Source organism: Psilocybe cubensis, chromosome 11 (assembly GCF_017499595.1).
Source record: "Psilocybe cubensis strain MGC-MH-2018 chromosome 11, whole genome shotgun sequence".
Lineage (NCBI taxonomy): Eukaryota > Fungi > Basidiomycota > Agaricomycetes > Agaricales > Agrocybaceae > Psilocybe > Psilocybe cubensis.
In genome coordinates this window covers 1,082,802-1,094,259 of record NC_063009.1, presented here as the reverse complement: position 1 = coordinate 1,094,259, position 11,458 = coordinate 1,082,802, and the positions used below count along the sequence as shown (strand labels likewise).

At 42.1% G+C, this 11,458-nt stretch overlaps 2 protein-coding genes across 2 annotated transcripts; both read right to left on the bottom strand.

The window, feature by feature from the left end:
• Positions 1–882: 882 nt before the first annotated feature.
• JR316_0011482 (uncharacterized protein) lies at positions 883–1,383 on the bottom strand (the record flags this gene model as incomplete). Its single annotated transcript, XM_047897137.1, has 2 exons — positions 883–1,078; positions 1,190–1,383. 2 exons carry the CDS (start codon positions 1,381–1,383, stop codon positions 883–885), a joined length of 390 nt encoding a protein of 129 aa, XP_047743546.1.
• Positions 1,384–9,810: 8,427 nt separating this feature from the next.
• Positions 9,811–10,775, bottom strand: JR316_0011481 (uncharacterized protein; the record flags this gene model as incomplete). The annotated part of the gene is made up of 3 exons (XM_047897136.1): positions 9,811–9,903; positions 9,931–10,375; positions 10,492–10,775. 3 exons carry the CDS (start codon positions 10,773–10,775, stop codon positions 9,811–9,813), a joined length of 822 nt encoding a protein of 273 aa, XP_047743545.1.
• Between the last annotated feature and the right edge of the window lie 683 nt (positions 10,776–11,458).

Here is an 11,458-nt window from a genome sequence, read left to right as displayed (position 1 = left end):
TTCAAAGCATTAAAAACATTGTTGCAAGCAGGGAATGTTTGACTATTATTGACTACAAAAAAATGCCTGAATATAAGATATATGTCACAACAGATGCTAGAAACTATGCTATGGGGGCTGTACTGAGCTTTGGCACTTCTTGGGTGTCTGCACGGCCTATTGCTTTTGAATCAAAGACTTTAAAAGATGCCTAATTGAATTACCAGGTACATGAGAAATGTGCGCTATAATAAATGCACTCAAAAAATGGCAGTCAGAGCTTCTTGGAGTTTCTTTCCAGGTCTACACAGACTACAAGACACTTGAAAATTTTAACTTGCAGAAATATCTGTCATGCCAGCAGCTGCACTGAATGGAGTTCCTGACCCAGTACAATACAAGTATTGTCTATGTGAAAGGTGAAAACAACACAGTAGCAGATGTCCTATCATATGTAATATTTGAAAATGCTTCCATAGAGCATACAGAAGTAGATAGAGAAGCAATCTGTTTTGTTTTCTCTGTGAATGCTCCTGTTAGGAGATGACTCAGGGACAATGGAGACAATGAGAGAAATGGCAGGAAGCAACAATAATGTGTGGATAACTAGATAGAGACTGAAGAACAGATGACAGGCAGGCATGTCTAATGTATCTAAGGCATGTGATGGGACATGTCTAATGTATGTCTGACATCACCCCCTCACAAAAAAAACCCTCCCCTCTACAGAACAAAAGGCAAAAAAGGGAAAAAAAGAATAGCTACAATATCCTAGGTATACAATCTATTTGCAGCCGTGTGAAAACCTAGTGGAAAAAAGCTTGCTGCAGACAAAGTAGAATGATAAAAATATACTACAAATGACTACAGCAATATGAAAGGAAAAGAAAAAAACTAGGCAAATCAGAGTCTATTGGTCGCATTGTAGATATCAATGAGCTTATTGGGGTCAAAAATGTTTGGCTGTGTGACCCAAATGGCATCTTCAGGCCGAGTGCCCTTGAAGGAGATAAGGTACTGAGTGCCACTCCTGAGCTTACGGTGGTCAAGCACTTGTGCAACGGCAGGATTTGCAAGAGCAGGCAAAGGTGTGGCATTGCTAGTAGATTTGGGTTAGTTAGGGAAGGCGGCGTTGACAAATGATGAGAGTTTTGAGATGTGGAATATGTTGTGAATCCACCAAGGGTTAGGCAGAGCAAAATGGTATGACTGGAGGCCAACATAGTTGACAACCTTGAAAGGGCCATATTGTTTAGCGTCAAACCTCTTGGAGGGCCGGGCAGATTTAATATTGGTGGCGTTGAGGAGTACAGAGTTGCCAGCATTAAAAAGGGGTGTAGGCAAGTGCTTGCAGTCGTAATTTTGCTTTATGGCCTTGGCAGCAAGAGTCAAGATGGCGGACATGTCAGTGCGCAAGTCAGCAAGTTGGGCAGCAAACTTGTTGGTATAGGAGACACAAGAGTCAGGGGTGCACATGGGCTGCATTGCTCTCACCGGGTAGTGGCCATAGTTGAGGAAAAACGGTAAGTAACTGGTTGTACTGCTGACCTTGTTGTTAAGGGCAAATTTGGCATATGCCAGCTACTTAGCCCAGTTATTCTGCCTCATATTAATGAAGATTTGTAGGTATTGCTCAACCTTCTGGTTTATGTACTCCGTCTGACTGTTGGTCTGGGGGTAGAACATGGTTAAAGGGTTTTTAAAGATCCCTAACAAAAAATTGAGTATACACATAAAGTTAGACAAGAAAATAGAACCCCTGTCAGAGATTATGTGCTTTGGCAATCCATAGTTCCTTTAAATGTTGTCACGGAAGAGCTTAGCAAGGCCATCTGCAATTAGCGTCTTTTTACAAGGCATTAATTTCACCATTTTAGAGAACCAATTGACGACAACCAGTATAAAGTCAAACCCTCATGACATGGGCAGGTCAACAATCATATCAACGGAAATAATTTCCCAGATACCGGTGGAGATCTCATTTGGTGTAAGCAGGCCGTAAGGTTATTGGCAAATAGGCTTACACTTCTGGCAGTGTACGCAGCCGTCAACATACCACTTGGCATCCCGTGAGAGAAAAGGCCAGCAAAAGTTGCGTTGCACAAGCTCAACCATCTTTGCATAGCCAGGGTGGCCTGTAGTTGGAGAATTATGGTTTACATGCAGGATACACTTGCGGAGATTGTTGCTATTGGGTACAAAGATATGGTTAAACCAATAGAGGATGCCATTATTGTAAGTCCAGCCTCGTAGGTTCTTGTACTTTAGCCAGGCAGTGTCGAGGATGTCTTTATAGAATGAGATCTTGGAGACAAATAGAGAGTTGACAAACGCAAAGCCAGAGGTGCGCCTGATGTGTTTGGGTTTTAGCAACATTATGTTCTTATTATTGTGCCATCTGTTATCGTGATCAGGGTGCCTCAAAAGAGCATCTGCGCAGATCATTGTAGAGCCAGGTCTGTGAATTAGGACAAAATTGAACTCAGCTAATTCCAAGGACCACTGGACTTGACAATGGTTGAGCTTTTGCGCAGTCATAAAGTACTGCAGGTTCTTATAGTTGCTGTGGATCTCAACAGGAGTATTGCACCTGTATAGGTAATGTTGCCAGTCGGTAAGGCCACACATAATAGAGAGATTGTGGTTGTGAATCTCATAATTGTGTTTAGTGTTGCTGAGGTCTTTCAACAAGAATGCAATTGGGCGCTGATACGCTGACGAGCGTGATGGGCATGGAGAGACCGAGATACAAAATGAGTAGTGCCTAGAACACCCAAACACTCGTGCAAAATGCATTGATTTGTGCGGGTTGCTTCACAAAGTCCTGCTTAACCACAGGTGACTAGGGAGTTGTTGATAGGGGTAAGGACAAAATGTAGACTGTTTTGACAGCTGGGAACAATGCTGGTGGACACAATATAATGTATACTTAAATGCAGTTTGAAACAACACAGGAAGACACAGTAAAATCAATGATGAATTTGCAAAAATCTATTATTTGGGTGGGGAATGATGCTCTGAGGGGCCAAAACTAAACTACTTGCCTAGGATGTGTATGCTAAGTGGTTCTAACACTACCATTACGAAAGAGGAAATAGAAATCTATAGAATGCATGAGAAGCTGTGGAATAGGAGTTGTTTTTGAAGGGTAAGGCTGAAAAAAGCCCCCAAATTTGTATTTTTCACTAAGTTGATTGCGACGCCTAGGCGTGGGAACAAGTCAAAATGTGGGAAGGTCTTGCCTACTCCATGAGGCTTGATAGGAGGCGTGTTGCACACAATAGAAGGTGAAGCTAAAGGTGTTAAAGGTAATATAATTCAAATTGAGAATGGTCTAGTTGGCGCAGTGGGATGATGTTATGAATATTGAGGTCGATGGTCAATGCCCTGCGCGGCATATCGTGGGAATGTGCAGTCATGAGAATGTGCACTTGTGTGCGCGCACTCGTAGTGCGACACAGCTTATCATCTTCTCCTCGCTGAAATCCTGACTGTCCTCAGTCAGCGTTGTAATTAGAAAATCATAGAAGTATAAATGAAGCGCAAAAGTAAATGTAAGGTTGAAAATAAACTGGAACATGTAAGGAATGTATCAAATGTCTTGGAGCTGTGAATAGAATTAAAGAATGTGTAAAACCAGAAGGCAAAACGTATCAGGCAGAAACGAGTTGAAAAACTTAAAAAATGCATTGGTACAAAATTAAATATGATTTAGGGAGTGACGAAGAAAACAATAGCAAGAGAAAATGTTTGTGAAAATGAAAGAAAAGGTGTCCAAGTATAGAAGAAAAATAACTCCTCCTTGCTGAAATGCGTACTCGCATCAGTCCACATTGTGCTCAGGATCCACAAAGGGGTCATCTTCCTCAAGCTCTGGGTCAGGCGCAGTAGATTCTTCAATCTTGCACAGTCGGCGCATGGACACATCGAATAATTCATTGAGTGGGGGGAGATCAAGATTTTAATGAGTAAAATAGGGTATTACATACTTGAAAGGTGGCTATTGGGCAATGAAGGAGGGTATCATCGAGCTCAGAAAGGATGTATGCACCGCCACAATTGCGTGACACTACTATGAGAGGTCCCAGATAGCGCGCACGCATCTTGTGATTGAGAGACTTCTCAATGTGTGTGTTGCGTATAAGGACCAAATCCCCTAGCTTGAAGTCGTAATTGCAAATGGTATTGGCATTTTCGTGCTCAAATCGAACCGCCGCAGCTACACAAGCCTCAAACACCTTTGAATGCAGGTTCTCAAGGTCCTCACAATGCTTAGACAACGCCACAGCGCGTCTGGAAATCAAATCTGTGGTAGAAAGAATACTGTCAGGGGGTGGAAGGAGATAATTGGCTTCTGCAATGTCAAGGGGGAAAAGCGGCTGTGTTCTAGTCAAGCCAAAGTATGGAGAACATCCCATACGACGCCGAATAGTTACCCAATCCGCCCAGAAAGTATATAGCGCAGAGCGCGGCCATTTGTCCTGATCTCCTCCACATGCCTTGAACATTATTTGACGCACATCAAAATGTGGATGTTCTGCAATCCCATTTGCTCGCAAGTTATACTCTGAAATGCAAATATGAACGATGTGATACTTCTTTGCAAGGTACTTAATCACTTTCACAATCAGGGGTCCGTTGTCCGTTATAAGCTTGACCAAAGTACCACATCAGCATATCAAGTTGTGGAAAATCCACTCGCCAACGGTCCTGCCTGTCTCGCGACGCAGCATGGTCCATTCAACAAAATGAATTAAGCTACAGCAACCCTGGATGATATATTTGAAGCTGCCCGCAGGTGGGAGATGCATGGTGTTGAGGTAAACCTTGGCAAATAAAGGTGCGGGTGTTGCAACAGTGGGCGGAATTAAAACATTCTGTGTGCGTCGCAGTTGGCATAAATGACAAGTACAAATATACCAAACAACGTCAAAACCCATAACAGGCCACCAATAGTGTTCAGCAAGCAGTGCATGCATCACATAAAAGCCATAATGTCCCACCTTGTCATGTGCTTTAGCGAGCAAGAACATACGACGAGGTACCCAAATGACTAGCCTATGCTGTCCACAAGTATCCTTATGCCAAAGTCTGTCGGAGTCAACAAAGAACTTGGTGCAGTAGCAAAAAAACTTTGCATACTTGCTGTCTGGCATGCTATCGGGTTGTTTCAGCTCACTGTGCCACTGGAAAACTAGCAATACATGCTTATCAGCTTTTAGTGCGTTGTCAGAACAAGGGATTAGGGAATAGGGAAGAGACTCATCCACTGCCAGTGATGGGGACTCAAGTAGTGGGGGCTCATCCATATTAGATGATTTAGGCTCTATGGACAATGTGTAGATGATGAGAGGTGGTTGAACCAAGACGTGCAGAGTGATGGGGTTGATTATATGCATAAAACCATGCACCTGATCAATCCAATCGTTGAAGTTGTCATCTGGCTCTGGTTTGTCTCCTGGCTGCAGTTTCCGTCGTGATAACCCATCTGGATTGTGGTGCGTACCCAGAACATGCACAAGTTTGAAGTGGAACATCAAAATCGCGCATATCCAATGGTTGATACTCGCAGATGGCGCAATATCAGGGTTTGCAAGCATTCCCTTGATATATTTTGCATCTACCTCAACCACAAGGTTCCTAATGCCAATGATGTACATGTTAAGTGCTTGCAGTGTCAAAAAAAACCCATAAAGCTCGAGTTTAGGTTGCGAATAACAAGCTTTGCGTTTATTCAGTGTGATGGAGCCGAAGTGTGCAAAATATCAAACTTTAGGGTTTACTGGGTTGCATTGAGCAAGGAGGTACCCAACAGCAATGTAAGATGTGTCCACTGCGACGATGACGGGTGCGTCAGACATGTAATCGATTGGGCGAAGTGCTGGTGAGCATAGGAGCACTATCTTGAGATTCTCTTGAGCCATAGTCTGTTCTTGACCCTATTCAAATTCATATCCTTTACGTGTGAGCTTGACCAGATGATGTGCATGATGAGCAAAGTTGCGAATGAAAATAAAACATACACCAATGGTACCAAGGAAGCTACACACGTCTGAGAGGTCATTACATGGTCTCCAGTTTGATATTGCTGCTACACGCAATAGGTCAGGTAAACAACCTTTATACGTATACCTGTGGCCTAAAATAGTGACTTCAGACGTGCAGAAAATCAATTTGAGGCCAGAGAAAGTTCCTCCAGAGTACTTTATGTGCTGCACTATACGATTCAAGCCCTGAAAGTGCTCCCACATGAAACGATGTATGTCAGGATTATCCGGTATAGTCTCAAAGTCACCACTAGGCAAAATATAATGCGAGCGAGGTCCCTTAATAGGTACATTGTCAATGTATGGAACAGTGAGATGAGGGATTTCCAGCTGGAGAATGTGGGTAACATCATTGTGAAAGATAGGGACAGAGTTTGTCCAACCCATTGGCAGGATAGTCAAACGGAGAGTACCAAAAGGGGTCTGGATTCAGCCAGCGCACGTTTGTCATATCCAACAAATAAATTAAGGAGTCCGACACAAGCTAGAGCCTCAAACTGCTCTGCAACTTGCTCAGTAAACAGAGGCACACCTGAGTGTGCAATAGTCACTGCATTTAACGGCTCTAATGACTGTACAATACGCAATGAATGGCCATCCTTCTTGATGACTGCAAACCAACCGCCGCGGTAAGAAGCGCACAATTTTTCGAGTACTCCAGCATCAAGCTTCTTTTGGAGCAGCTTGCAAAGCTTGTCATAGATTTCTGGCGGAATGGGGCAATTACAGACAATCCATGGCTTATGCGGTACGATGGGCATCTCCACTGAAGGAAAGAAATCTTCCCTAAAGTGTCCACGCTCTGTGTCATTCCAGGCAAAGGTATCCTGGTGCAGCATCATAAAATGGTGCATTAGATTACGCTCAGCTGGCCACAAAAACCCAGGATGGTGTGCGGCATCAAAAAGCTTCATTTGGTCCTCTGTGTAGTGACTCGTTGGAGTGAAAGGAGGTGGGTGTGGGGATAGCAATGGAAGTGTTGCAAGAGGATCGCCTTTGATGTCCCACACAATGCGGTATTTCTCAGGCAGCTCTCCATACACAGGACGAGTCCTACAAGCAACCGGTTTGTACTTCTTCTTGGTGGCAGCAAGAATAGAAAGGGAATGTTCAGACAAAGAAGAATCATAGGAATAATTAAAGTCCAAAACAGAATCCAAGAGTGCATAAAATGAAGTGTTCAAAGAAGTGTAAGGTGTGTCTACAGTGTCCGTTGCAAAGGAATGTATGCTAGAGTAAGATTTAAAAGAATATGGATCAAAATTTGAGAGTAAATGAATGTTGAAATCAGAGTCCATTGTATCTAAGTGTCTATATTCTACATCATAAAAAGTGTGGGTAGATTACAAACCATTACAAACCCAATAAAATATTTTTTTCTTTGAAATTCTTGCACTGCATTACAATACTCTTGAAATATTGTAAGAAACCGGAAATATTGCAGTGTAAATAAATTAATTTGAGGTTTACAATATTTCTGGGTATTGCAATTGTAATGCCTTTTGGAGCACATAAAAATCATAATGAAAAATAGATTATTTATTCATAAAAATAGTACAACTATATAAGACACATTGAACCCACATGCTAGCGTGCACGGCTCCGGACCCTCAACACCAAAACAGAACCTGAAGCTGACAATTCCTACACTCAATGATACAAAGAAGATGTGAATGGTGAAGACGCATGGGAAAAGGCAGCTTCAAGCATTCAGAACAGCTGAAGTAGTACGGGCAATGGAGGACCAAGATATATGCATTAAAAGATGAATCAAAAATCAATAAAAAGCGCATATACTTACATGTACGTACTTTCAAGTCTGTATCCAAGTGTTTGGGTGTCCGTAACCTTTCACAAGTAATGTTAGCAGTGTAAAGCACACTAAATAGAGACTAAATTACTGACCCTTCATCCAAGTGTTCAAAATAGTTGGTCCTAGTGTATGGTGAGTACTAATGAGCACCAAATGAGAATCATCTATTACTTACTGAAAAAGTATAATCTACTACCTTGTTTTGGTTAAAAGAAGGTCTATATAATGTTAGTTTGAGAAGGAAACATCACAATGAATACACGTACCTTGCCCCCAGATACAGTGGGCAAAAAAACCGTTTGAGTGTTGGTCACGTATGAAAAGATTAATTTATAACTTTGAAATTAAAAATGTTAAAAATATGAAATTATTCATAGATATACTATATGGTGTTAGCTAAAGAATGACACACTGATCATGTGATTTGTCCAAGAATTGACCAAACAGCAGCATACACAATTTGCTAAGTCATTCGAACAGTTTTTTTGCTAGTAATTTAAATGCTATAAACTATGTATTATCACATGACTTTGTTGATATACCAAACAACTATCAATAAAATCATGTGACTACATGTTGAATAGGTATATAATAGCTACAGTGGGCAAAAAAACCGTTCGAGTGTTGGTCACATATAAAAAGATTAATTTATAATTTTGAAATTAAAAATGTTAAAAATATGAGATTATTCACAGGTATACTAGAGGGTATTAGCTAAAGGATGGCACACTGATCATGTGATTTTTCCAAGAATTGACCAAACAGGAGCATATACAGTTTGCTAAGTCATTCGAACAGTTTTTTTGCTAAACACTTGATCATAAGGCCTAGGACGTCGGCGCTTAACCCCTCAATACGTAAAAATCCTCGTGTTTATGCCTGTGTGCATGTATACAAGGCAACACACCTCGCGGTACTGTGGGAACTGTGGCAACTTGACCTGTATTTGGGTCGCGAATGGTGATAGTCTGGTTTTCATTGCTGAAGTTCTGCACAATGCTTTCCGTCAGTATGTCAAAAGGATGCAACGTTACAAAGAATATGGCATTGCATATAAATGGTAAGATCACTAATGCAAAATGGAACGTTACATCCCAAGCCTAATGAGCGATTAAAAGTGGCATTTGCTGACTGGAAATTTGAGGTGATCAAGGGACCATATACAAGCAAAAGTGCATGGCACACTTTTTCTGACATTGCAATTACCTGACACCCAGGATTGAGGATACACTTGACCTTGAGGCAGTTATCAATAATGGGATGAATGGCACGCTGCGCAGCTGAGTCCTTGGCCACAAGAATGCAATTAGAATCAGGCTCCTCGCCAAGACGCAACGAGCGATAGTACTGTTTGATTGGATTTGAAATAATAAGTGCACCAGCTGGAGGAGAGCAATGCTGACTTGGTACAATGGGAACCGACTCTGGCAACAAGTGCGTGAGGTTGTACATTTGCTTGTGCTTCCTGTCCTCCTCAAGATACGCAATACCTTGCGTCACATCCGTGTTTGCACTGTGTTTAGCTGTCGTTACTTCACAATACTGCACACCCACATCGGGAGCAATGCTGAGCAGCTCTCTTTGTGTCAAGGTAATGGGTGCTTCAAGCAAATGATTGTAAATTGTGGAAGTGACGGTAGTGTCTTGGATTGGCACAGAAGTGCAATATGCAGACTCAGGCTTCTTGGGAGCAGGCTTGGGCAATGCAGCAATGTTTCTCTGCTGTGGGGGCAGGTAGGAAGCGTCTTTAACATTGCAGAAAGGGTGCTCAGGCCCGATGTTGACCGGGGCTGTGGTGGACACATTGCTGGCAGCGTTTCCAGTTGGCTTGATGTGATGCAATGGCTGAGGCATGGGGGATGACTGAGATGATGGTACGGGGGCGATTGGAGCGTTTTCTGGCAAGATATTTGGGTTCTCTGCCTCATGAGCCTTCTGAGCATGGGTGCAGATGTGTGATTGACTGCCAGCTTAACGTGCACGCAATGCAAACAGCTCTGCTTCCACAAGAGCAATCCTGTCTGACAGAGTGAACTGCTGAATGGTGTTCCTTAATGCAGGCGTCTGAGAAACAACAAGAAGCATACTAACAGTATCCAACATTGTATTAGACAGTGTAGCAACTCCCAGCTGTCCTGGATTGCGACGGTGCCACTTGTCCATGCTATCTTTTAGCAAATTACCTGGGATACTGCTTGGAACAAAGGCTCTGCTAGGGAGGATGACCTTGTTGTCCGCATTGCGCTTTACCTTGCCAGCGGGTTTGTAGTCATTCACCAGTTTGCAATTGCAAATGAAATGATCCTTTCCACAGAAGTTACACTTCAAATCACATGGTCTAGCGTCGGACGATGCTCCATAGCGAGGACAAGTTGCAGAAGCGGCTAGCGCATCCACAATAGACTTTTTGAACTTGTTAAGAATGTCACTGAGTTGCTCTGTCTTGATGGATGCCTTGGCGACGACTGGAGGTGGAGAGGGGTTGACTGCATTGACTAGCGTAGTGTGGGTGCCATGAAGAATAAATGTGCGGCCACTTGGATGTTAACAATCTCGTAGGGTCTATCTGGTAGGTGGTCTAGGTATTTGAGTTGGAGATGTTGCGAGACTTGTGTCCAAAGCATGGGTGGGAAGCCACAAACATAAGCACACTTCTGCTCAAGGTCTGAGAGCAAACCTTTTGCTTTGAGGAAGGTTGTAATCATGATAAACTGCGAGTGATATTGAGCAAGATCTGCAAGCAACTGAATACCCAAACGTTGGCGAGTGCCAATGAGTAGGTCCATGTTATCCAACAAATACCTGTACTGATCATCTGCTGCAGGGTATAATATCAAAATCGCAGCCTTGAAGTTCTCATACATTTGTGCAACATTAGCAAACTCTGGAAGTGTTTCCCAAATATCTACTGTCAACACTAACATATCGCACGGCATGCACTAGTAGCTGCCACTTAAATCAATCATAACGTGCTGAATGCCTATATGGCAATGTGCATTTTCACCACGTTTTAATAATATGAAATCATGGATTATTGCTGTAAGTTATAGCTAAATGATATATCTTTCAATACTGTAACACAGCTAAGTAATTCCAAATCATTAAAAGGCTTGTAATCTATAGTAATTTGTCAATAAGATATCATAAAGTTGCTTGTAAGCTACCACATTCTAGAATCAGATCATTAAGATCATTGTAAATCACAGAAGAGTAGTAAATATTATATGATATCATTGCTTGTAAGCTACCATACTCTGAAGCGAAATCATTAGGGTCACTGTAGTCTATAGAAATGCAATAAATGCTAGATCATATCATTCCTTGTAGGTTACCACATGATGGAATGAGATCATTCATTCCTGTTTGATTAGATATAAGCATGTATCTTATCTGTGCTTGGTTATTTGTGATATGATGCCATCAATTCAGGAACCCTGGCTAATTCTGGATCCTGCCATCAGCTTTATCAAAACTATTATTAAATAGACATTCTGATCTCAGCCCTTGGGTCTATAAATAATGCTCATTCTATGCTATTTTTGGGCATTGCTAGCAATGGATTGGGCACTTTTGGGAGCATTTCTGGACCGTTTCCCTTAATCTCTTTTAGTAGACCTAT